At 41.2% G+C, this 27400-nt stretch overlaps 1 protein-coding gene across 1 annotated transcript in view; it reads left to right on the forward strand.

The window, feature by feature from the left end:
• LOC126334763 (serine-threonine kinase receptor-associated protein) overlaps window positions 1–27400 on the forward strand; it is a 70471-nt gene that overhangs the window by 12666 nt on the left and 30405 nt on the right. Inside the window, exons 2-3 of the mRNA XM_049997341.1 lie at window positions 8559–8698; window positions 21560–21710. Of these exons, the coding sequence (XP_049853298.1) occupies window positions 8559–8698; window positions 21560–21710 (291 nt within the window). The remainder of the gene's footprint in view (window positions 1–8558; window positions 8699–21559; window positions 21711–27400) is intronic.

Genomic DNA, 27400 nt, shown 5'->3' on the forward strand with positions numbered 1-27400 from the left:
TGAGTGGTGTTGAAATGGGGATGGAGTAAGGTGGGAATGGGTTTTCTGTAATGGTTATCTCTGTGTGTGTGTGTGTGTGTGTGTGTGTGTGTGGGGGGGGGGGGTTGCCAGCCTAGATTTATTTCTCAGTTGACTTTGAGTGTTTTTTTTTTTTAAAGGAGTGCAGTATGTTTACGCAAGTTTGAGATGTGGGTATTTATGGTGTTTCTTGATCAGAACTTGAAGCTCATATTTAGCAGTTTATAGTGATGAGTATCATGGAATGTCATTTTGCTCTGTTTGTTTTGATAATAGCTAGTTCTGTTGGTTGTCGTTTGCTCATGTTGTTGGCTTTGTTTGAGCATTATAGGTTAAGTGAAATTTTTGATAGCTTTTTTTCAGGTTTCTGTTATTGTGGTTTCATTGATTGCTGAGGTTTTTGTGTGGTCGGTTTTTGTATTAGTATTTGTTGTGGTATGTATTTGTTGTTACGATTGGTGTGTGCTTAGTTTGTCTTTTCCCAGTACACCTTAATTCTCGCAATTGTCATTTTAGTTTAGTGTTATTTCTGCAATTAAATATTTCTCATGTTGTTTGTTTCTGTTTGAGTGAGTAATGTGTGATGCCATGGTTGCAGTTATCACCATCTTGATGATGTCACGGATCAAAGCTGATGTTGGTACTGCAGTCTTTGGTGTCCATTATTCATGATATCTTACCTGTATTCCTATTTCCTTACTCTTTGCTAGCCCAGCTCCTGTATTACACCTGTTTGATTTTGTATTGATAACCCTGTACTGTACTGACCTGATGAGAAGCCCTTTCTTCCTCCTTCCGCATCTTTCACCAATGCCCAGAAATCAAACTCCAATTTATCTATTTCTCTTTTTAAAGTCTCTAACCTACTTGATTTAAACAAGCAATTAAACCACAAAAAATAAAGTGTAGTGTCCAGGTTCTCCATCCACCCAATTTTTTCGGAACCAATGCGCATCTAAGAACTCGGTGAAATGAAGAAAGACACAGTATGCCCCACCTCACTGCAATCACAGCTTGGAAGTCTCACTGTCCGTATCTGTGGAGATTAACTGCAGATCTTCCTGTCCCACATCAAATGCAGTTTAGTTTATCCCAGGTGCTACAAGGAAGTATGCTCCAGTAAGCTTTGGTGGGATGAAGACAGCCACTCCAATTTTCAGGCAGCCTCAAGATTGACAGCAGTGGGTGACAAACTTATGGTATTTTCAGTCATATTGTATAATATTGCTGGATTATGTTATGTGTGTTTGGGGCAGGGGGGGGTGCGGTTGAATCTTCTGTTTTCCAGTGTATCACTGAGCAAGAGCTTGATGCCTCCTGTGATGAGTAGGTAGAAGCATATTATGTGCAATGCAAATGGATTCTACTGTTTTCATTGTTTTCAACAAACTGCTGGATCTTTACAGTTGTTCCTTCATTTATACCTCCTCCTTTCTTCTTTCATAAAACTGTTAGAATGCCTCTCTCCTTCACTAATTTCAGATTAGTCTAACTAAACGCTCAGAAACTTTTAACTCGTGAACTGCACTGATGTCCAAAATTAAAGCAACAAATGGAAATTTTTGCAAAGTGGGTTTAGTTTGCCTCAAAACAATATAAACCGGCGATAGTAAAGTAGGAACAATGTAAAAAAATACATCACATAAACAACTGCATCATGCGCCCTAATTGTAGACAAAAATGTTCTTTTCCAACATAGTGGATTTGCATGCACATTCCAACAATGGGTTCATGTGCTCAGTATGGGTGCGACCACCTAACCACCTATGGCAGCAATACAGTTCTGGCAAAGACGGTGCATGCTTTGAATGATGTCATCAGTCTCATGTTGAGGCACTTATGCTCATTCTACCTGCAGAGCTGTTCGCAAGTCTTGGAGTGTGGCTGGTGGTTGCAACTCATGTCCCAAGTGCAGCCCAGACGTGTTCCATTTGATTCAAATCAGAAGAGCGAACAGGCCACACCATCCGTGCAGTATCTTCCGTCTCCTTAGAAACATCAACCATCTGTGCTTGGTGATGTGGAACATTGTCTATAAATACGAAGTCTGAGACCAGCAGAGTACCTCGGAACAGCCACAGATGTGGTCCCAAGATCTTATCACTATACCTGACAGCAGCTAAAATTTGCTGGTCCATCTGTACAATTTCATTAAAAGGTGTTTAGAGTGCTCAACATAATCACTGCCTGCCCCATTAGGTATCCTCCTCGATATTGGTTTCTTTCCACAGTGTTCGGATTCTGAAACTGTGTTCCACGTTCCCTGCAGATGAGAATCCGTTGAGAATCAGTCTGGGTGAAATCAGTACTCGTCTGTGAAAGGAATGTTAGCCCACTGTTCGACCACCCTGGGTGAAATCAGTACTCGTCTGTGAAAGGAATGTTAGCCCACTGTTCGACCACCCAGAAGCCCTGTTGAAGACTCCACTCTAAACATTTCCTTCTGTGAAGATGCGTCGGAGATACACATACAGCAGGTCTGTGACAATAAAAGCCACTCTGCCAAAACCTTTGTACACTGTTTGTCACGATACACTGCGTTCAGTGAATGCTGCGAGGCCAGATGCCAGTAGCCATTCAATACTAAGGAGGCACTGCCTTGTCTAAGCCAAATAATGGTCCTCTTTCAGAAGTCACAAGTGGTTGGCCCTGCTGTGGTATTTGGGATACAGCCTTGGCCTCTACAAGCAGTCGTCACATCCAAGAAACAGAATGATTCACATTAAGTCAGTGGGCAACATCAATTTGTGGCTGACTGTCCTGCTTCTTTCTTCCTAGGCCTGCCTGTTTGATAGACATCTTCATGCACCATGCTGCACTGTCTGGTGACTGTGTACAGTGATTGTAGACATCAGACTAACCAACAAGCACCAGACCGTTTGATAGGTGCCATTATGTCATCGTTGGCGTGGTTGTCTGTTGCCCGGAATGCCATATTCCATGCGGAACATGATTGTACAGACATTTGTTGACAGTTTGTATGATTATATTGTGAATGAGACACAGTAAAGGGGAAAAGCAGTTGTTGATTTAATTTTGGACGCAAGTGTATTTTTTCTCTTGACCATGAAGTAGGGAGCAAACATAAAATTTTAACTTTTTCGTCTTTGTGTCACTGAACACTTACTTTTTAGTTTCTTGATAAACTCAAATATTCAGTGTGGGATGACTTTGGAGGTAGGTTTTCTTCTTTTTTGTAAATGCTGTTGATATCTGCATTATTAAAGCACAATTCTGACAATTTTTCTAATTTTGTCTTAAATTCATTGCACCTTGCTTTCAATAGCTGCCTTTCTTTTTTCCACTACTCAGTTTTCTTCTTATTTTCAAAGCAGGGGGTACCTTTAAATTAGAACAAGCAAAATCCAATTTGCTAATAGCTTCCCCTTTAGGAATATAAATGTCATTAACAAGGTTACATGATTCTGGTTCTGGATTCATGATAAATATTTTTCAGTAAAATTTGAGCCCAGAGAATTCCCAGGAATCGCATTAAGTTTCACTCAGAAAGCTGTTTTACTCACACTTAACAAGGGCAAATATTCAAGTTTTATTTGCCTCAAGCCTTTAATAACTGTTTGAATGGCTCAGAGCACTTTTTTCCAAAAATAGTGATTGTACTTCAGAATAATTTTTTTCCATGATACTCACAAACTGATGATACAAAGAACTAAGTTGTAATTTAAACAAGTTCATTAACATTTTTTGAATTTTTTGAAACTGAACGTAAAATCTCTTATGATGTACTTCACTTGCTATGTGTCCAATAGAGCACTGTTCATCTATTTTATTGTATTCCAGCTAGTCTTTCCAAATTATTTATTGTTAAATTTTAAAATTGTATTAATAAAAAATACTCATGACAAAAGCTCATTTAATATCCTACACGTTCAGTTATGTATGTACATCCATTCTGAGGATTCTGAGCAGACTTAAAACTACAATGCCATGCACAGTAAATGTAGTGGGGGTAAACAGTTCATGTACTGAATTGTTACTGACTACTGGGCTCCGTACAGACCTGACTGCAGCCTTCTCAACAGTAGAGAAATTCCACATTTTTTAATTTTATGTTTATCATTTTGAACATGTAATAATGTGCTATGTAATTGAGAATAAACTTAGATGTAAATGTGGGCAATTTTTTCAACATAGAACTAAAACAAAAGTTCCTATTGTTTAATATTTTACTATAATAAACAGCACTAACTTAATATAGGGTAATAGTGTTAACTAAATATAAATTACAACTAAATTTATTACACTGAAACAATTAACTATCGCAATAGGCAACAACCGTAACATCAGTTGTAGTATAATGTGAATTATTGCCTCATTTTCAAAAATTCATATTTTTGTTTACAGTCAAATATCAGTGTTGTGATTTTTACAGTACTTTACTATCGTATGGGTGTATAAAATGTGCAAAAACCGAATTTTTATATTCAGTCCCACCCGAGATAACTAGCCCCAAACTTTACAAAAAATAAGATTTTTCAAATTTCAAAAATATATAAAAAAAGTAAGGAAACATTTGTCAGTGTTCTTTCACTACATAGTTTATGATAAGTAACTAGAGGAAGAAAAATGCACTCTGATAAAGCACTCTTTGGTAATTATTTTTGGGTCTAAAAAGTCTATTTTCTAAATTGTCAGTACCAAACTTTGGTGGTCAGTTTGATTATTTCTGAATTTAGGGTATTTAGGGTATTTTGGGTAATAAACTGTGTTGTCGAGGAGACTTTCCTAAAAACAATCATGTTAGTTGCAGTGTTGTAAGTTAACACAGTGCAGACATATTCGGCTTAATGCTAATGTCTCCAAATTGAAAATTCACCAATAAAAATGACAACCATTTTGTACTGGTGCAAGGTAAAAATGCTTTATAAAACTGTTTTGAACTTCTCAATTATTGGTTAATCAAATATAAAAAATCAAAAATAATGTAAAAATGGTCAAGTGATCATCAAGGTACTTTCAGTAGGTGATGGAGTTACACACAGTGACTTCCATATACATTTTGAATGCTGTTACAGTGTAATATATTGGATTTGATTATCATCTGCAGACAGTAGTTTGTGTATTTGATGCTCAGTTGAAATGCTACCACTTTTATCTTCTGTATGTTTGGTTTGAGTTTCTACCTCTAGAAATAATTATCCAGTTCTTCGTGTAGGTAGTTCGCCTGAGAGAGAGATTGGTCTTTTGGGCCAATAGGTAAATGTCATCAGTGTATATAAATCTGTGAGCCAGTGTTTGACAAGCCATGGTTCATATCAGGCAAATATTAACCGTACACTGTCAATAAGATTCTTCTGGGTTTTTGACCGCATTGTCAGCTATAAAATTCCGACGTTTCAACAACTATTGCAAGCCGCTTTCCTCTGGGTATATTACTAACTGCTGAACGGGCACTAGTTTAACTACTTACACTATGGGGGAGTGCTGTCATTGGATATGAGGGTGATGAGAAAGGGTAGTGGGTGTTCTGTTGTTGGTCTTTGCATTACATGTTGTCATTGGCAGAAATAGGTGTTTTCCATTGGAATTTCCTTTATTGCTTGTCATTAGTGGAAATTGGCAAATAGGGAATTGTGCGGCAACTGCAGCATAGGGCTATTTACTAACTGCCTAGTATTGGCTAGAGTGCGTCACATTCGGCGTACCCTCCACTGCTGTGGCTTACCGCGTGCCTGTTGCTTGGCCTGTTCAGTAAGGCTGTCACTGCTGGCAGCCAAGACGCTGGGAGTCAGTACCCGTCTTCTCTATTTGTGTTGTCAGATTGCTTGGCTATTTGTATAGTCTCTGATCTTCCCCCTCAAGCTAAGCGGCTGTTTTGCCAGTATGTGGACCTCTCAAAATTCAGTCTTCATCCTGCACTGTTCCTGGTGCTCTGCCACTGCTGATTTCTTGCCTTGTTTGAGATGGATACATCTCCATGTTCAGATAATCTTGTGCTTATTGAACGCCCAGTCTCGCCCATACTGATGAAACTGTTTAGCTTGAAGATGATGATCAGGGGGGCTGTAGGAATAGCCAAGTGTCCTGACGTCATGAATAGAGAAGACTGGTACTGACCCCCAGCATCTTGACTACCAGCAGTGAAAGCCTTGCAGGAGGACAGCTCTCGCAAAGCAACAGACATGCGATAGACCACAGTGGCAGAGAGTACACAGTCTGATGCACCCTAGCCGATACCAAGCAGTTGGTAAACAGCACTACACTGCAGTTGTCGCTCAATTCCCTATTCGCTAATTTCCACCAATAGCAAACAATAAATGAAACTCCAATGTGAAACACCTATTTCTGCCAATGACAACACACAATGCATAACCAATAAAAGAACACCTGTTACCCCTTTTCCTCACCCTCATATCCAATGACTGCACTCCTCCATAGTATATAAGTAATTAAATTAGTGCCCATTCAGCAGTTAGCAACACACGGTGAAGAAGGCATCTTGCAATAGTCACCAAAAGTTGTAATTTTATAGTTGACAATGCTGTCACAAACCCAGAAGAATTTTATTTACAGTGACAATGGCTGTAGAAGCCTATGTTTACAGTTATTAAACATTTATCCTATAAGGTGGTGATCTTAATTCAAGGAATGGCAGCAGAATAAAGTACATTACCAATCCTGGTGAAAGATATTTCATAGGCTTGTGTACGAGGTCTATTCAGAAATTTTTGAAAAATTCGTAATTTTTCACCTGTGGTGTGTTGAAGTGAAGTGCGGTTGGCATCCCTTCACATTCCTGTCTTGTAATGTGTAACTGACAGAAGTTTCGTTCTTGTATGTATGTTAGTTATTGTTAAGTGCTGTATAGAGTGGAACCTTGTGTTTCACAGTTTATGAATTTCAAGATTGCAGAATTAGAGGAGCAAGAATCTGCATTATCTGCATGACACTAAAAAAAAAAAAAACCTTGACAGTCACACCAAATGATGCAGGAAGCCTTCAGTGTTACAAAAGTTTCACACGGCTTAAAAATGGCCAGACGGAAGTTAAAGATGTCCCTCATTCAGGTCACCCTTCAACATTTACAAATGACGCTCGTGTCAGGACCATCAACAAAATTGTGCATGCCAGTCAGTCAAAGTCTGTCAGATTGCAGAAAACAATAACATTTCAGGTGGATCATGGCATGAAATCCTGAAACAGCATCTTGGAATGCATCATGTTGTTGCCAAGTTCGTCCCACAGCTCAAGAGTTGAGACAAGAAAGAACTTTGCCTTGCAATCTGTGAAGAGCTTTTGGGTTATGCAAATGAGAATGAGATGTTCTGTAAGAGAGTAATAACTGATGGTGACATATTGGTTTACGGTTAAGATGTTGAGACCAAGGTTCAGTCTTCACAATGGGACTGGGAAATGATCTCAAAGACCAAAAAGGGCTTGTCAGGTCAGGTCAAACGTGAAAACCATGCTGATAGTTTTCTTTGACTTTGAAGGATTAGTTCATCGTGAATTTGTGCCATAGGGATAAACTGTTAATCAATGGTACTATCAAGACAAGTTGCGAAGTCTGCGAGAAAAAGTGAGAAGGAAACAGCCTGAAATGTGGCAAGACAATTCATGGCTCTTGCATCATGACAACACTGTCAAACATTCATCTCTGTTGGTGCATGACTATTGTACAAAAAATGAAATCATTGTGCTGCCTCATCCAGATTTGGCCCCTGTGGACTTTCTTTTTATTTCCAAAGTTGAAAACTCCATTGAAAGGACAAAGATTTCTAACGATAGGTGAAATAGAAGAAAATTGGCAGAAGGCACTTACTGTCATCCAGCACGAGGTCTACCAAGACAGCTTCCGGAAGTGGAAACTGTATTGGATGCAGTGTGTCAATTGTGGAGGAGAGTATTTCGAAGGAGACCATAAGTAAAAGGTAAGCATAGCAAAATTTCGTGCCCAAAGTCGTGGAATTTTTTAAATAGACCTCGTACATTGGTTGCTGTTCCTTCTTCACTCCTGAACAGGAGCATACAAATATTATTGCTGCTTGGTGGCAACAAGATATGTGTCTTCAGTGGTAAGCTGAATCATGAATGTATTCAACGGTTATTTGCTTTTTGTTCTCAGATTATCATTAAAGCTTCTTGGAAATTCTTGGAAATTAAGAAATTACCTTAACATTTCCCTGTAGTTCTGTTGCCAGATATCAGTTGGCAGTGTTAAGAACATTCCAGTTTCCCTGATCTCAAAGTTCCATTCATATGTTGCAATGTATGCATGCAGAACTACAGGTTGCTGAAGGCAGTGTGTGTCTCTCTTCAGTACTATCTCTTTGATGTAGCCAAGATTGCTGTGCACATACGGGCAGGTTCCTTAAATTACAAAGCGTATATCATTTACATTTTTGTGTCACTTAAATACACATAACTGGACGTTACTCACTTTCAGATGCAGTCTGGGATCATTCAGAAACCGTTCCGTAATATTAAAACTGACTGCATTGAATTCATCGGAATGCTGCTGCTGCTGCTGCTGCTGCAACTAATGTTGGTGGTGACGACTTTTCCTACTTCGTTTACAGATGGCAAGCCCATGCTACGCCAGGGAGACACAGGTGACTGGATTGGCACATTTGAGGGTCATAAGGGTGCTGTTTGGGGTGTTGCACTAAACCCACAGGCATCAAAAGCTGCGACAGGTGCAGCTGATTTCAATGCCAAGGTCAGTTGTGAAGAGTTTTAAGAATTGTTTACTCATTTGTTTGATTATAAGAAAAGGTGAGCTAATGTTTTCTATCATGAAATGGCCTATTAGCTCTGCATTTTGAATTATTATTATTATTATTATTATTATTATTACTACTACTACTATCACTATTTTGATGGCCAGTTGCAAGTCAAAACCATGATATCTATCAAGTGTCTTCACAGTACTTTTGAGGCACATTTTCCAAATATTTTCTGCACCTTATTATGACAATCAAGTAGGGGTGTTAGGTAAAACTTTTAAACCACATATCACATCACTTTTTCCAAGTTGTGTCTGGATAAATACTTTCCTGAAAGCTCTGTTCTATTCTCAAGCTTCAAAATGCTGTTTAATAGACAACCCTTCTAGCATATTAGCCTACGTTAGATCGGGCTGCAAACTGGTCCCTATCAGTTGAAAGATGTACTAATCTTGCCTGATTTCTCGTGTGAACATATACTGAAAAATATGTGCATACAAATAAGTAATTGTTCTCGGATTGTTTTCTTGCTTGCACTTTTGGACTATATACAGGTAGCCTTTTCCCCTGTGTCTTTGCACCCTATGCAGTCAACACTTATACTGAACACATCTCCTCCTTCCCCCCCCCCCCCCCCTCTCTGTGCCCTCTCTCTCTCTCTCTCTCTCTCTCTCTCTCTCTCTCTCTCTCTCTCTCTCTCTCTCTCTCCCCCTTCCCCTTTTCTGTCTCCTCATATCCTCCTCCCCCTCTTCTTGTCCATTTATTCCTCCCCCTCTCTCTGACTGTCCTCCCCCCCCTCTTTCCACCTTCACCTCCCCCTCTTCCTTTTCCACATGCCTCATACATCCCCCCTCCCCTCTCTTTGCACCCCTCTATCCAACTCAACCTGTCCCCAGTCATTCTTATCGGCATGTGTAGCCTTTGCAACACAGTTCAATGAATTGGGTGAATACTAATCCCACGATGCATTGGTATGCAGGGCAGCCTATATGTGAGGGACCAGAAAACCATTTCTTGCCATTGACATGTAGGCTGCCGTGCAGAGCTGGTTGATTTGGCAGGTCAATACCATTCCTTCACAACATGCCTGTCATACAAGGTAGTCTGTATGGCAGGGACTGGAAAAACACATACTTGCCTGTACCTCCATACATATTGGAGCCTGGAGGCTATAACCCACCCACCCACCTGTCAATGGTGATGCTCATGAGGCCTGCTATTTCTGTGCCAAAGGGTTTGGGAGGAGATTTCGGTCATACAAACATACACCCTGCTGTATTCAAAACAGATTCTGATTCACCATTCAGTTGGTGAATAATATTGAATTGTAGCAGATACAGGTTGGGATTGAACTACCGTATTTACTCGAATCTAAGCCACACTTTTTTCCGGTTTTTGTAATCCAAAAATCCGCCTGCAGCTTAGAATCGAGTGCACAGTAAGCGGAAGTTCTGAAAAATGTTGGTAGGTGCTGCCACAACTTCTGTCGTCGCATATATGTAGCGCTACACAGGCATGCTTTGCAAGCACAAAGATAAAATACTGGCGCCAAAACCTGTGTGTCAGTAAATAAATTAAGACAAGGTAGAAGGATGTAAACATTATGCCATGTATTCTTTTGTGTTTGCTGCTATCTCATTTAAATCCTGTCTGCCTAATAAACTATGAAACTAGAGTGAGACAACTGCAAACGTGGAAGAATATACATATCATGTCATGTTTATTTTCATATTATTCTTATGCTGAATAGTGATAGTCAGAAATGAAGCACGACAACTGACTAGGTTTTTTAAATCTAAGATGACTCTTAATTTCTGTGCTGAATGTAATGTACTAAAGAGGTGTCTGCAAAGATTTTCAAATGGAGAAAAATTTTTGCTAAGCTCGCGTTCAGAACTTCTCCTATCATTCAGTCTATTATTTGGTTCTTGTTGATCATTATCAAAGAAAGCAGCAGTGTAAGTAACAACAAATAGCAGTCTCCTGCCGTTGATTCGCTTATGAGACAATTCCTCTTTTTTTTATATTCTCAGCCGCAGTAGCACGCATAAAAAGCAAGCCATGCCGCGAGCGGCGACAGGTCGTAAACTCTCGTTACCAGAATGCGACAAACAATGCATTACACAGTACAATAATACATTTTCAGCTTAGAATGACGTAAACACCTATAACAAAGAGAATGGCACTTATCAGATCAAACCAGACGAAGCATGTGAAAAAGGAAGGGTACCCGTATAAATACGGACGGAGTGCCTGACACACAGCAATGGCTACTTCTAAAGCTTAACTGTTAAGCTTACGACTCAATCCAAACTATTGTAGCTGTATCTTCATTCATTCGACGTCAATTATGTCTCATGTTACAATGGACCAACTTTGTTTCGATTCAGAGGGGTGGTCTAAAACTTTTCTCTCCCCTTGAATGTCGAGTCTGAAATTTCAGGTGCGGCTTAGATTCGGGAAAATGTTCTTTCCCTTGATTTCGAGTCTCATTTTTCAGGTGCGGCTTAGATTCGAGTAAATATGGTAGGCTCTGCACTTGGAGTGACTTGCTGACCACACTTTTCACTGAATTAGTCTGCAGGGGACCATGGTTTGGCAGCAATTGGTTATTGTATGATGACAGGTGTTATATGTGAAGATCTGGAGCTGTTTTGTGAAGAAGATTGTATGTGACTAATACCAAAAAATGACAAATTATCAATTAGGATGAATGGGCATAGGCAACTCAAAGTATCCTGTTGCAGAGCATGTTCTACAACTTGACATTTGTGACCTCATAGCCTGTTTTACCACACGCGCCATCTGGATTCTTCCCCCAGACAAGAGTTTCTTAGAACTCTGTAGATGGGAACTACCACTAAAACATATCCTTGGTTCTCATCCCCCACCTGGACTTAATGTACATTAATTTCTCCTGTCTCAGCTTTTCTTCACTGTAACTAGTCTCTGCTTTACTCCGTTGTAGTTTTCTACATCTTTCACTGTCTTTCCCGTCCATTTTTCACCACCATCCCCGACCTCTGTTACAGACAATGCACTTATCTTTTCACTCTTATTAACTTATGCACAAGTTTTTAATAGTTATCTCTGTCTTGCATAGTACCCTGTCTTCCACATTTAAGCTCTCAGGTTTTCAAACCTTGTCCGATGCAGTCCCACCAATCAGTCTTTCTTCTCATGATGCATGGTAAGTCTCCCATGACCTGCAGTTCTGGGTGACTTTCCCAAATTCTACCCCTTTTTCTAGACCTCTCCAGTCCTTTTTCCTTCACCCTTCTTCCTGCCCCTTCAATCCTTCTGCCTGAAGAAGGAGCCACTGACTCCAAAAGCTTGCCAATCACAACAGTTTTTTATGTGTGTGTTGTGCTGCCACTTAGTGAGTGGATTTTTTGTCTATCCAACTAAATAATTTAAATAAAATGGAAAGAAACTTCCACATGGGAAAAATATGTGTGCCTGTCTACTGGCACTTTCCCGCTTGGTAAATATACAACTAAATAATTTTATCAATAATTGATTGTTTTCATTGTTATACTATTATAATTGTTATACAGAAGAATGCTAATTGTGTTTACACTAAAACATCACTCCTTAATTGCTGTAGAAAATTGGTGAAAGGCAGAGTCTGTCTAAACGGTAACTAAAACAATTGTTGGCCCTACATGACTTAAAATTGTTGACCACAGCCGAGCATGGCCGAATTGCACTGAATGCATCCAAAATATTCAGTATGAATGAAGCAATGCTGGACTATTGAATATACCAGACTGCTGGATACCATATTAACGGGCTTATCCTGTAGTAGGTGTTAACTTTTACCAGATGATACTGGGCCTGTTAAATTATTCATACATCATTGGCATCCCCTACGGGTCCAGGGGTTAGAATAGGCCCGAGGTATTCCTGCTTGTCGTAAGAGGAACTAAAAGGAATCTCACACGTTTCAGCCTTCATGTGGTGGCCCCCTGTGGGGTTTGATCTCCATTTTTCAAAATTTTCCCGAAGAGCAAGCCAATTTGCGAAGGGAACCTTTCATGGTGCATCATGTCCATCATGCGCTGAGGCCTATCGCATCCTTTGTCGACGTGGGTCTGCACTTTTGCTTATTCTCCAACTGTAGGGCGAGGTAACCCTTCTAGGTGCGTATTTATCCATCAACAGTGCAGTGTTGTTTCCTACACTGATGATAATGGATTTGTTTGCTTGGTTGTATTTGATATCCAGCACGTTAGCCAGTCTGTTGTGGTGGGGCAGCCATATACCCTGTGGCTGTAGCCCCCTGACCACACAGGTATCCCTCTGCTGATGCCTGCACTGTTAACTCCCCACGCATGCCAAGGAGTAGATGCCTGTCATCCTGGGGCATCGGGACTCCCGGCAATGGCCATCCTGCCAGGTGGCCTTTGCTGCGGGTGGGTGGTGCCCGTGGAGAGTGCCCCTGGTCAAAGTGGGTGGCATCAGGGCAGATGACACGCAATGATGCGTAGTACATCATCTCTTGCTGGTGGTCAGACACCAGCAGTCTCTAAGCATTCATGGGCTCAATTCAACACACAGAAGTATGACCCCAAATCGTTCCCCTCCCTGGCCACACTATGGGAGGAACGTCAGGCTAAGGATGGCAGTGGCTCTTATTCATCCCAGTACCTTGTGTGTTTGAGAGCTGATAGGGAATGTTTCATGACGATGAAGCCTTAGTTTTTTTGTTGAGCATTTAGAGGAAAAGTTTGGGGAGGTGGAGCGCTTGCAGTCTGACGATGAGCTGTGTGCCAATTTAGAGCGGCAAGATGTACATTTCGTTTGGTGTATCCACCGGTGTCCGAGGGATAATCAGATTGCTACCAGTGCCTTCGTCTTGGCCTTCGAATGTTATACATTTCCTGAGAAGGTCAAGGTGTTGGTCTACTGCTGTGATGTAGAGCCCTATATACCTCCCCCAATGTGATGCTTTAAGTGCTTAAAGTTTGGCCATACGTCTTTCTGCTGTGCTTGCAGCATCACATGTCGAGATTGCGGATGCCTATCACATCCCAATAATCAATGTGCCCTGCCTCCCATCTGTGTGAACTGCGGAGAGCACCATTCGCCTTGCTCGCCTGACTGCGGGATTCTCCAGAAAGAAAGGAATATAATGGAGTGCAAGACTCTGGACTGGCTGACCTACACTGAAGATAAGAGGAAATTTGAATGCCTACATCCTGTGTGTATGACATAATCTTTTGCCACCGCTACAACAGTTCTAGCCCCATCAGCTCCACCAACCCCAGTCACCTCTCAGAGCCAGAAGACTACACCTGCGCCCTTAATGGTGGGGAGCACTTGCTTCCCTGTTGCTCCTGCACCACCTACTTTGAGAGCAACACCCCCCCCCCCCCCCAACCATCAGGGATATCAGTCCCCGCTTCTGCACCAGAGAAGCGTAAGTCATCCTTGGCTCCTCTCGCTAGGAAGGGGTCCCTTCCCAGGTTTCTGCTAGTGGGAAAGATGACATCTGCCAGTGGCTGAAGAGCCCAGAAGCAGCTGGCCATAGGGCTTCAGTCTGAGAGACTGAGTCAGTGAGGTTCTCTCAGCCATAGAAACTCAAAGAGCAGCTAGAGAAACCCAAAAAGAAGATCCCCAAGACCAAGAGAATTGTGGTGGTACCCACACCACTGCAACCTACAAGCTCTGTGTCTGTGGATGATGTGGAGATTCTGGCGTCTGTTGATGACATAGATCTTGCTGGACCCTCAGACACAATGGATATACCAGGTGATCAAAGAGTCAGTATAAATTTGAAAACTTAATAAACCACGGTATAATGTAGATAGAGGGGTAAAAATTGACACACGTGTTTTGAATGACATGGGGTTTTATTAGAACAAAAGAAATACAAACGTTCAAAAAATGTCCAACAGATAGCGCTTAATCTGATCAGAATAGCAATAATTCGCATAACAAAGACAAAGCAAAGATGATGATCTTTACCGGAAATGCTCAATATGTCCAACATCATTCCTCAACAATAGCTGTAGACGAGGAATAATGTTGTGAACAACACTGTAAAGCATGTCCGGAGTTATGGTGAGGCACTGGCGTCGAATGTTGTCTTTCAGCATCCCTAGAGATGTCGGTCGATCACGATATACTTGAGACTTCAGGTAACCCCAAAGCCAATAATCGCACTGACTGAGGTCTGGGGACCTGGGCGGCCAAGTATGACGAAAGTGGCGGCTGAGCACACGATCATCACCTAACGACGCTCGCAAGAGATCTTTCACGCGCCTAGCAATATATTTTTTCTTTCTTTTTTCCTAGTAAAACCCCATGTAATTACAAGCATGTGTGTCAATTTTTATCTCTATATCTACATTATTCCATGGTTTATTAAGCTTTCAAATTTATACTAACATTTTGATCATCCGGTAGACTGCTAATGCAATGTTAGTGGCAGCATGTAACCCCGAGATGTAAACTGCCTCATTGAATTTTCCAAGCCTTCCCAGCTGTGGTTTTTTCCACTGCCTGGCTGAGCTATGGCAACTGTTAAGCTTTACACATGCTTTCTGCATTGCCCTCCAGGAAACCTTGTTCCTGGCAGTGCAGACCCTTGCCCTCCACAGCTATAAGGGATCTTACAGGAACTGTAGCAACTGTAATAGAGTATCAGGCGGAGTTTGTATTTATGTCCTAAACTCAGTCTGTGCCCCCCTTCAAACCCCTCTTGAAGCTGTGGCTGTCAGAATAAGGATGACACAGGAAATAAATATCCGCAGTGTATATCTTCCTCCAGATGGTGCAGTATCCCTGAATGTTTTAGCTGCACTGATGGATCTGCTCCCTAAACCTTTCTTACTTTTGGGAGATTTTAATGGCCATAACACTTTGTGTGGTGGCACCGTGCTTACTGGCCGAGGCAGAGATGTTGAAACTTGACTGTCTCAGATCGACCTCTGCACCTTAAATACTGGGACCGCCACACATTTCAGTGTGACTCATGGTAGTTACTCAGCCAGTGACTTATCAATTTGCAGCCCAGAACTTCTTCCAGCTATCCACTGGAGAGCTCATGACAACCTGTGTGGTAGTGACCACTTCCCCATCTTCCTGTCATTGTCCCAGCATCAGGCCCACTGACGCCTGCTCAGATGGGCTTCAAACAAGGCGGACTGGGAAATTTTCACCTCTGCTGTCACCGTCGAATCTCCCCCACACGGAAACATCGATGTGATGGTTGAGCAGGTGACTACAACAATCATTTCTGCAACAGAAAACGCGATCCCTGGCTCTTTAGGGTGCCCCCGGCGAAAGGCATTCTCTTGGTGGTCACAGGAAGTTGCTGAAGCAATTAAGGAGCGTCACTGAGCTCTGCAGCAGCATAAGTAACACCCTTCCCTGGAGCTCCTCGTAGCCTTTAAACGGCTCCGTGCCCATGTTCACCATCTTACCAAACGATGGAAGCAGGAGTGTTGGGAGAGATACGTCTAGACCATTGCGTGCTATACGTCACCTTCCCAAGTCTGAGCAAGGATCATACGTGTTTTCAGATACCAGACCCCAAGAGGTGTTCCTGATGTTAACATAAATGGCGTGTTATCTACCGATGCATTCATGATTGCCGAGCACTTTGCTGAGCACTATGCTCGAGCCTCTGTATTGAAGAACTACCCCCAGTCTTTCGCACTCTCAAACGGCAGCTGGCAGGGAAAGTCCTTTCGTTCACTACACACACTACATTGAATCATATAACACCACATTTATAGAGTGGGAGCTCGTCAGTGCCCTTGTGCATTATCCTGACACTGTTCCTGGGCCAGACCAGATAGTCAGATGATTAAACATCTCTCATCTGACTACAAGTGACATCTCCTTATCATCTTCAACTGGACCTGGTGTGATGGCATCTTTCCATTGCAATGGACGGAGAGCACCATCAATCTGGCGCTCAAACTCAGTCAAAAAATGCTTGATGTGGGTAGCTATCAGGCTAACCAACGTTCTTTGTAAGCTGCTAGAACATATGGTATGTCGGCAGTTGGGTTGGGTCCTAGAGTCAGTTGGCCTACTGGCTCTGTGTCAAGGCAGATTCCACCAGGGTCACTGTACCGCTGATGATCTTGTGTCTCTTGAGTCCGCCATCCGAACAGCCTTTTCCAGTCACCAACAACTGCTTGCCATCTTTTTTTATTCACGAAAAGTGTATGACACGACCTGGCGACACTGCATCCTTGCCACTTTATGCAAGTAGGTTCTCAGAGGCCTGCTCCTGGTTTTTATCCAAAATTTCTTGTCGCTTTGTACTTTCCGTGTCCAAGTTCGTGCCTCCCACAGTTCCCTCCATATCCAGGAGAATGGAGTTCTGCAGAGCTCTGTATTGTGTGTGTCTCTTTTTAGTGGCAATTACTGGTGTAGCAGCAGCTGTAGGACCGTCTGTCTCACCTTCTCTGTATGCAACCGTTTTTGTGTTTCATACTGCTCCACCAGTACTGGTGTTGCTGATTGGCACCTACAGGGAGCCATCCACAAGGTGCAGTCATGGGCTCTAGCTCACTGTTTCCAGTTTACGGCGGCAAAGTCATGTGTTATGCACTTCTTTCAGTGTCGTACCATTTATCTGGAACCAGAACTTTACCTTAATGACAATTCCCTCACTGTAGTGGAGACTTCGATTCTTAGGACTGGTTTTCGACGCCGGTTTGACTTGGTTTCCTCACCTTCGTCAGCTTAAGCTGAAGTGCTGGCAACACCTCAATGCCCTCCGCTGCCTGAGCAACACCAACTGGGGTGCAGATCGCTCTAAGCTGCTGTTGCTCAACAGAGCTCTTGTTCAATCCCACCTTGACTATGGGAGCCTGGTTTACAGTTCAGCAGTGCCATCAGCACTGCGTTCACTCGACCCAGTGCACCATTGTGGTGTTCACCTAGCGACAGGAGCTTTTAGGACGAGTCTGGTGACCAGCATCCTGGTGGAGGCCAGAGTCCCTGCATTGACGGTTAGGTATGCACAACTGCTGGCCAGTTATGTTGCACACGTTCATAGTTCTCTTGCACATCAGAATTACCGTCTTCTTTTCCCACCCACAGCAGTTCACCTCCCAGGTCAGGGCTGCCAATTGCAGTTTGTGTCTGATCCCTTCTTTCTGAACTGGAGTCGTTTCCTTTACCACCTATAATTGAGATCCATTCATGTACACCTCCATAATGTACATCTAAGCTGTGGCTTCGTCTGGACTTTTCACATGGCCCTAAGGACTCAGTTAACCCTGCGTCTCTCCGCTTCCACTTCCTCTCGATTGTTGACATGTATTGAGGCCATGAAGGTTTACACCGACAGCCCAATGGCTGATGCTCACATCGGCTTTGCGTATGTCCATGACGGACACACAGGATTCCTTGCCCGATGGCTGCAGTGTTTTCACTGCTGAGCTGGTGGCTGTATCTCGTGATCTTGAGTTCACCCGTTCATGCACTGGGGAGTGGTTTCCTCTGTGTACTGTATCCTTGAGCAGCCTACAAGCTATCAACCAGTGTTACCTTCATCATACTTTGGTAGCGACCATCCAGGAATCCATCTATGCCCTGGAACGGTCCAGTTGTTCAGTTGTGTTTGTCTGGACCCCAGGTCACGTCGGAATCCCAGGCAACGAACTTGCCAACAGGCTGGCCAAATGGGCTATGCAGAAATTGCTTATGGAGATGGGCTTCTCTGCAACACCTGCATTCAGTACTATGCCACAAGGTTTTGTGGCTTTGGGAGACTGAATGGGGTAACCTCTTTACGCACAACTGTGTGCCATTAAGGAGACTATGAATGTGTGGAGGACCACCTCGCAGGTCTCTTGCAGGGGCTCTGTGGTTCTGTCGGCTCCGTGTTGGCCATGCTTGGGTGAGACATGGCTACCTCTTGCGCCATGACGACCCACCTCACTCTCGCTGCGGTGCCCGGCTGACAGACGCCCATATCTTGGTGCGTTGTCCTTCTTTGGTTGCCCTGCGACGGACTCTTCAGTTATGAAACTCGTTGCCATCAATTTTAGCTGACAACACCTCATCAGCTAATTTCATTTGATGTTTTATATGTGGCGGTGGGTTTTATCGTTCCATACGTGTTTTCGCGCTTGTCCATTGTCCCTTTGTGTCCACTCTAATGCTTTTAGGCTGGATGCATTATTAGTAGTGTTGGATGTCCTCCTGTCGTTCTTCTGGCAACTAAAACATCATTGGCTGTAAGGACAGACAACATTTTTGAAGTAATACTGAAAACTTTGACAATTGCATCAAACAGCTAGTCTGACAGCGCAAACGGCAGTGAAATGTTGTAGACGTGACTACAAACAGAATCAATGCTATTAAATCATCAGCAGTCACCAAAGGCAAAATGGTTATGAAAAAAGCTGAGGTCAAACTTACAGGGACTGCTATCAACTTATTTAACAGACAAACTGAAAATTTTAGATGTGGCAAATGTGTAAAAATTATGGTTGGAGTTTAAATATGTTATAAACCATGATCTATATAAGGTCATTGCAAATAAAGTAATAAACGACAGCAAAGAACCACCCTCATTTAATTGTACCATTTGTAGAATATCATGGAAACAGAGATTACCACTGCACCCTCAGTGCAAGAGAGTTTGCAGGGATGCTGAAATAAAAAGTTAATAGCAATGCATGCATCTGTAAGATATGCCATATCTAAAGCCTACAATTATTTTCGTAATCAGATGTGATAATAGATTTATCAAAAAATGGTTGGAAGTTGTGTTTATGCATAAAGTCAGTGAAAGGTTCCAAACCTTCCACTCAGTTCCTCATGGAATGATCTCGTGCTGAAACTGAAGACTGCAGACAGAAAACAGAATTTTTAGATTCACAGTAAACAATGTATTCACAGAAGAGAATACTACCATTCCACCATTGTTTGACTGCCCCTTGGATTTACAAATGAGTTTTTTCAATATTAGCACCCATGGCATTAAAAAGAATGAAGACTATTTAAAACAGATAAGGCAACACTCCCTAGTGGATTTCACTTTAGACTTAACATTGGAGACATCACAGAATTAGCACTGTCCTAGCTTATATTTATCAAGGAATCACTCTTGAAGTGAATAGTTCGTATGACTGGTAGAGTGGGGGCAGCAATCTGTGGTTGTTTGCTGATGATGCTGTGGTGTATGGTAAGTTGAGTGACTGCAGGAAGATGAGAGATGACTTGGACAAAATTTCTAGTTAGTGTGGTAAATGGCAGATACCTCTAAATGTCGATAAATGTAAGTTAATGTGGATGAGTAAGAACAACAAACTTGTGATGTTCGGTTACAGTATTACTAGTGTTCTGCTTGGCTCATTCAAGTCGTTTGAATATTTGGGCTTAATGTTGCAAAGTGATATGAAATGTAATTAGCACATTAGAACTGTGGTAGGGAAGGCAAATGGCAGACTTCGGTTTATTGGGAAAATTTTACGAAAGGTTGTTCACCTGTAATGGACGTTGGTGTGGTCTATTCTCGAGTACTGCTCAAATGTTCGGAATCCATACCAGGTCAGATTGAAAGGAGACATTGAAGCAATTCAGAGGCAGCCTACTATATTGCCATTAGGTCTGAACAACACCTAAGTGTTATGGAGATGTTTTGGGAACTCCAGTGGGAATCCTTGGAGGGAAGGTGACTTTTTTTAAAGAAACGCTACTGAGAAAATTTAGGGAACCAGCCTTTGAAGCTGACTGCCACACAATTCTACTGCTGCCAACATACAATGCGCATAAGGACCACAAAGATGAGATACAAGAAATAAGGGCTCACAAGTATTTTCCCTCACTTTGTTTCCCAGTGGAATGGGGGAGGAATGAATAGGAGATCAGCAGGGTGTGCTCTGCCACACTCTGTACTGTGGCTTGTGGAGTGTTTTTGTAGATATCGAATGCCAGTGTGGATGTGATGTGAAAACATTGTTCTGTGCACACACGGGGAAAGTGTGCCTGTGAAGGTAAGAATTCCCTGAATGAGTAGCTTGTACAGGAGGTTTTCATGCCACACAGTCGCATTTACATGGAAGTATAGCACCAAAGTTCTCTCAGTGCCTTGTGGCATCCATTATAACTCCAACAAGGCAATGAAGTCGACATGTTACATGTCCTCTTACTGCAGACTTCTTATCAGGGAGGAGTTCTCAACTTCTATGTGTTGCAGGAGTCATTTGAGGTACAGAGGTTTGAAGATTTTTAATAGTGCAGCTACCAAGCCAACTGGCTTGTAGTTTGAGGGGGAAGCAAGAGTCCTTTCCTAGCATTGGGATTATGATGACCTAACCTTGTTTGTTTCTCCATGGCTTTTGGATACTGTGCAGTGATGAAGATGCTGGTGTCTGCAAGCTTTACTATGGCAGCCATTGGCTTGTACTAGGTAAGTTAATAGGTCAGCTGGTCTGCATCATGAGCTTTCCTGCAGTTAAACCACTAGAGCTGTTCCAAATGTGATGTTGTTGCCATCCTCTTGTGCAGACAAATATGTTGGAGGTACTCTCTATTAGCTGCATGTGAACCAATGGCTTTTCATTGTAGTTTGACCAATAAACTATGCCTCCACACCATTCAAAAAAGTTGATTGTATCATCTTTTTTTTGTCATAGCACCAGTTGATACACTGTTCGTAAGTGTGCCGTTGTGTGCTATGTGTATGTGACAAAAATATTTTGCGACTTGTTTCCATATGGCTGTTTCATGCGTCATTGTAGTGATATTTCATCTTCTGTGTCAGTTACTTTGTTTCTCAAAATTGCTGTTTTTGTGATTTAGCTCTAATATACGGAAATCAGTGTGTAATTATTACAGTAGTCCAATCAGTTTATTCTGTGTATTATTCCTTTCAGGTGTGGGATGCTGTTTCCGGTGAAGAAATTCATTCTTTTCAACATAATCATATTGTAAAGAGTGTTAATTTTTCTTCAGATAGTGAACTTTTTGTAACTGGTAGCAACGAAAAGCTTATCAGAGTCTTTGATCTCAACAAACCAGAAGCAAGTAAGTACTTTTTCTGTTAGTTTCATGTTCAATGGTTCATTTTGCATGAAAAATTTCAGTAGTATGGAACAAGTCATTTCATATTCACATTGGAAATTAATTTTTAAATATGGCTACATGCAGAACATTCATAAGCTTTATTATTGTTATTATTATTGTTATTATTATTATTACACATTACACTAATAGAAATTCTCGTTTCACTTTTTCAAATTTTACTTTGCTGTCAATGGGTAAGTGACCAAAATTTGTTGCTGCAGCATTGTGCACCCCTTTCGTGTTAATGTCTGAATGTTGTTTTTACTTCTGATATTGTAATTATACACATCATTGTTCCTTTTGAACTGCAATGAATGATTTATAACGAACTTCACGAGGGAGTAAATATACTGTGAACGAGTAGAATATCTCTATTTGGAGGAGAATAGTACAGATTAAAAATTATTTCCAGTCCAGCCTTCACTTCTTTGGAAATACATCTACATCCATACTCTGCAAACTATCACAAAGTGCATGGCAGAGGGTATGTCCCATTTTACCTCTTATTAGGATTTCTTCCTTTTCCATTTATTTATGGAGCATGGGAAGAATGATTGTTCGAATGTCTGTGTATGTTCTCTAATTATTTTTATCTTGTCCTCACAGTCCGCATGCGAGCAATATGTATTAAGTTCCTAGAGCCTTGAAACTTTGTTAGTAGGCTTTGCTGGTATAGTTCATATCTTCAAGAATCTGCCTGTTCCATTTCTTCAGCATTACTGAATGACTCTCCCATGGGTCAAACAAACCTGTGACCATTTGTGCTGCCCTTCTCTGTATACATTCAGTATTCCTGTTAGTTCTAGTGTATGGTTCCCATACACATAAGCAACATTCTAGGTTGGGTCATATGAGTGATTTGTAACCAACCTCCATTGTACAGTGATGGCACTTCCCCAGTACTCTATCAATAAAGTAAAGTCTACCACCTACTTTATGCACAGCTGAGCTTATTTGATCATTCTATTTCATATCTGTGTAAAGTGTACACATGGGCATTTGTGAGAGTTCGCCAATTCCAACGGTGCCTCATTGATATTATAGTCAAAGGATATTCCATTGTTTTTTCATTTTGTAAGGTGCACAATTTTATATTTCTGAACAATTAATCAAAGTTGCCAATCTTTGCACCAGTCTGAAATCTTAACAAGATCTGACTGAATATTTATGAAGCTTTTTTGAAATTTTACTTCATTATAGATAACTGCATCATCTGCGAAAAGCCTGATGTTACTATTAGTATTGTCTGCGGTGTCATTAATACGCAACATGAACAGCAAGGATATCAACACACTTCCCATGTTCACACCCAAAGGTACTTCCACATCTGATGGTGAATCTCCATCCGAGACAACATGCTGTGTCCTACGAACCGAAAAGTCCTCAGTCCAATCAGAAACTTCACTTGATGCCCCATACTGATAGAACTTTCAACAATAAGTGTACTTGTGATACTGAGCCAAATACTTTGTGGAAATCAAGAAATACTACAGCCATCTGACTGCCTTGATCCAAAACTTTCACTTTATCTCGTGAGAAAAGTACAAGGCGGGTTTCACATGATGACTGTTTTGGTGAAGCCATGCTGATTGGCATGGACGACGTTATTCTGTTCAAGGTACCTCATTAAGTTCAAGGTTGCAATATATTCTAAGATTCTAAAACAAATCAGTGTCAAGGATATTGAACAGTAGTTTTATGGATCACTCCTACTACCCTTCTTGGAGATGGGTGTTACCTGTGCATTCTTCCAAATACAGTGCACGGTTTTTTATTCCAGGAATCTATGGTGGATTGTAATTGGAAGAGGGCTAATTCAGCTGCAAATTCAGTATATAATCTCATTGGGATTTCAGCTGTCTCTCAACACCTTTGACACTAATACTGATTTTACTCATCTTTTCAGTGGTACAGGGATTAAATTGGGGCAATTCTCCTGGGTTTTCCTTTGTAAAGTAGTCTGTTTATATGTTTCTTTACAGTGGCCATGGAGTGTCCCTCCAACTAAGAACTATTGTACTGGATGCATATCTATCCAGTGGACTGTTGACTGTTCTTTTATGCTTGAGTCAGAGATCCTCTACATGCTCCTCCTTTAAAGTTCCTCATGTTCTAGGTAGATTTCAGAGAAGGTATTTGGTAATGTTTCACAGGGTGTCTTCTCATGCCCACCACTAACAAAATTGTAATGATCACAGTATGATTGGGGAACTTACGTACAAATGAACTGAGGGTTTTTCTTTTTTCCCCTAAAGTTTTTGGTTACATCAAGAGATGGGGCTGGTGGCAATAGAAAGGTCTAATTACCATTTTTTGCCCATCTGTGATGCTGAGTCTTGCCCAGTCAGTCTCACACGTAGCTTCATTTCTATCTCGGTGGATTTAAGTTCCTTGTCTACTGTGACAAATACACCACCTACATTTCCCATTAGCCTATCCTTTTGATAAGCACTTAAATTTTCCCGAAAAATCTCACTGCTATTAATTTCAGGTTTCAACCAGCTTTCTGTACCTAGCATTATATGAGCTTCGCTGCTTTTAAAGAGTGCTTCGAACGCACACACTTTGTAGCGAATGCTTTGGCAATTAACAATTAGGATTTTAATACTCACTCCCTCGAGAGGCATTTTTGTTGATCTTCCGATCTTACACCGTTACTTCTGGGTTTCCTACAGCCATTGTTACCTAGATTGAACCGAATTCACCTAGTCTAAAAACCTTGTGTGCATTCCACACACAGTCAGCTACCTGGATAGCAGCCTCTGAAGGGTAGTGCACATCTGATCCATTTAGGTCCACCCTACAGTTCTCAACCCTATGGCTCAAGTCCAGGAAGTTGCAGCCCAGCTTGTCATAAAACTTTTGAAGTCTCCATACTCAAGAACAGAGGACTGCAATCAGTTCTGGAGAAAATGCTGAAATTGTGAGCTTTTTTGAAGTTCCTTGCACGAGGCTGTCTTCCCAACCTTCTCTGCCAGTCAGCGGAATGATCGAGGTAGGACATCAGAGCCCAGATGACAGGCATCATTTGTTCCGTGTGCCACAATCTGCAGTTGTTGGCGCCCTTTTCTTTCAGTGTCTGCCAGAATAGCCTTTTCAGTGTGTTGACTGAGGCCTCTATACTCACTCACTGAGTGTGCCTGTGTACTTTCCTGTCTCTTGCTGGTATTTCCCTAAGGGGTACCATCATTTGCCATACTTGTGAACTGCTGACAATTAATAGACCCTACCTTTTTGTGTTTCCCTCTTGACACCAGATCAAATGGGTTTCACCAAAACAGTGAAAAGTTTCACTGGCTCAATTTCAGTGAAAGACAGCACCTCAGACTTGTTGGTTAGGGGGATCAGTGTAACACCCAGAGTCCTCTCAGGTCCTGTCCACACTATGCAAAATGCCTAGATCTACCAGTCTAATGGACGAGTAATGACAGAACCTTTACTTTCTGCAGAGGAGGCAAATTCCATTGTTGCGAATAGTACTTAAGGTACCTTTGGTACTGGTACCACATTTACAGGACTCTTGGGAGCTCTTCCAACACACTGATTCACAGAAGCTGCTGATCATTTGACAGTAGACAGGATGATTTCCAGCTGCTTACGAACATCAACCAACTGATCCTGTGTTTGAGAAGAGCATTCACAATGGGACTGCACTTTGGCTGGTGCAGGTGAACAAATAACCTTATACTAAGCCTGCTGATTCTTTTATATCTGTTGGAAAAAAATGCTGATTTTCTAAAAGGAGCATTTACTGAAAACAAGATTTCTATTAAGACAACAGAAAAACTTGTGGTAAAAATTACTGATTTCCTAAAACTTTTTGAAGTTGATTGCAGTTATTAGCAAACTCAAAAATAGAATAATTTTATGACACACACACACACACACACACACACACACACACACTTCTTTAAGGGTAAACTAGATGTATCACAATGTGTTAGAATATCTGCTACAGTAACTAATCACAAATGCCGATTTACTACAAATTAGATTAGAATATCTGCTACAGTAACTAAATCACAAATGCCGATTTATTACAAATTAGATTGAGCACAGGCCAGTGGTAATTCCCAAAAATTCTCAAAAATGCACGTTTATTTGCGTTGATATACAATGATACTTGAAGTGATCTATTCTTTGGTAGTAACTGTGGATCACAAACAATTGTTGATTTGCTGTGAAAAAACTTCCTTACTGGTAACTTATGAAAATATAGTTTTAGAAGCATTTGAAAATTCTGGAGAATAACCTGTTTCTCCTGTAATTATATAATGAAATTATAGAACAGTTGTTTTCAATGAGGATAGGCCTCGTGTTTCAAAAATTTTAAGAACACAGATAATTTAACCATGCAATTGACAGTAATGGTAAGAGTAAGAGTTTATCATGGCACTTGCGAATGTTCCAAATTTCAAATATTACACAATACAAATGGGTATTGATACAAGCAGTGAAAGATTACGCAGAAGTGACACAGCAGTACATAAGCGAATCTAGAATTTCAAATTGGAACACGAATTATGAACACATGGTCTCTCACAAAGGAAAATTCTGAAGTTGGCTTTTTTCATATAAATAAACATTTGGGTCACATGGATTTTTTTACTTAGCTGTTTCTGTCCCAACATCTACACTGATGTGCCAGAGAACAACACTCCAGCATGAGTTTACCTTGGTCAAATCTAGAAAGATGCGTGGAACCAACAAAGCATTTTAGCATTTTTTGCCTGTTGCAGCTAGCAGTGCAATACAGTGTTTCATTATGATAGGAAGAAATGGTTGGATTAATTTTGTATACTTTTCAATTGCATTTCCATATTAAGGCGAGGGGGCGGAGGAAGAAAATGTAATTTTATCATTTTCAATTTTTGGTAGAGATTCTAACAGTTAGTAGGTAGTATTGTACTTAATCTATAACCTAAGAAAACTGATATGGAGGATGGGTAGAGGTCTTCTGAACTGATGCTGTCTTCTAAGCAAATGCATTATTTATGCACAGTCATTCATTCTGAAATGACATTTTTCTTTTTTAGTTGGTGGTGCCAGTATCATCCTATTATTGAAAGAAGCTTCAAAATTTAAAGCCAAAATCACAATTTCCTAAAATACTAGATCGTCTTTGGTTGTAAGTCATTTTGGCTAATGTAGGTCTTTGTTGGTAGATATATCAGACCCACATCTCTGTTCTAGCAGAAATTACAGTAAATTGGTTATCATCAACTCCCATTGTTACTGACAGTGTTATCTCCGACACATGCATTTACTCCACTCGACAACATCGTGTCAAGTGGTTTAAATTTGCAAGTGACTCACTTTCAAAATGGCTGTAAAGTAATCATCTGAAATATTGTAAGAGAATATAATACTATCCTGGATGCATGTCTGAAAGTTGGCGAAATATTCAAGGAACTCACATTTTGTTTACTCATTACATAATCGGAGAATGAATGTATGATGAGTCAAGTTCTCACTGTAGTTGTGGGCACTCTGCTAAGAAACTAACCAGTGAGAGTAGCCAAAACGTACTAAGTAGTAGGATGGAGATTCTTCCATTGAATTCAGGCTACACTAAGAAACAATTTTCTCTCACCACATGACTTAAACCGATGTCCCTGGAAAAAGCTGCCATCTGTAAATCAATAATCCAT

This window comes from Schistocerca gregaria, chromosome 2 (assembly GCF_023897955.1).
Source record: "Schistocerca gregaria isolate iqSchGreg1 chromosome 2, iqSchGreg1.2, whole genome shotgun sequence".
NCBI lineage: Eukaryota > Metazoa > Arthropoda > Insecta > Orthoptera > Acrididae > Schistocerca > Schistocerca gregaria.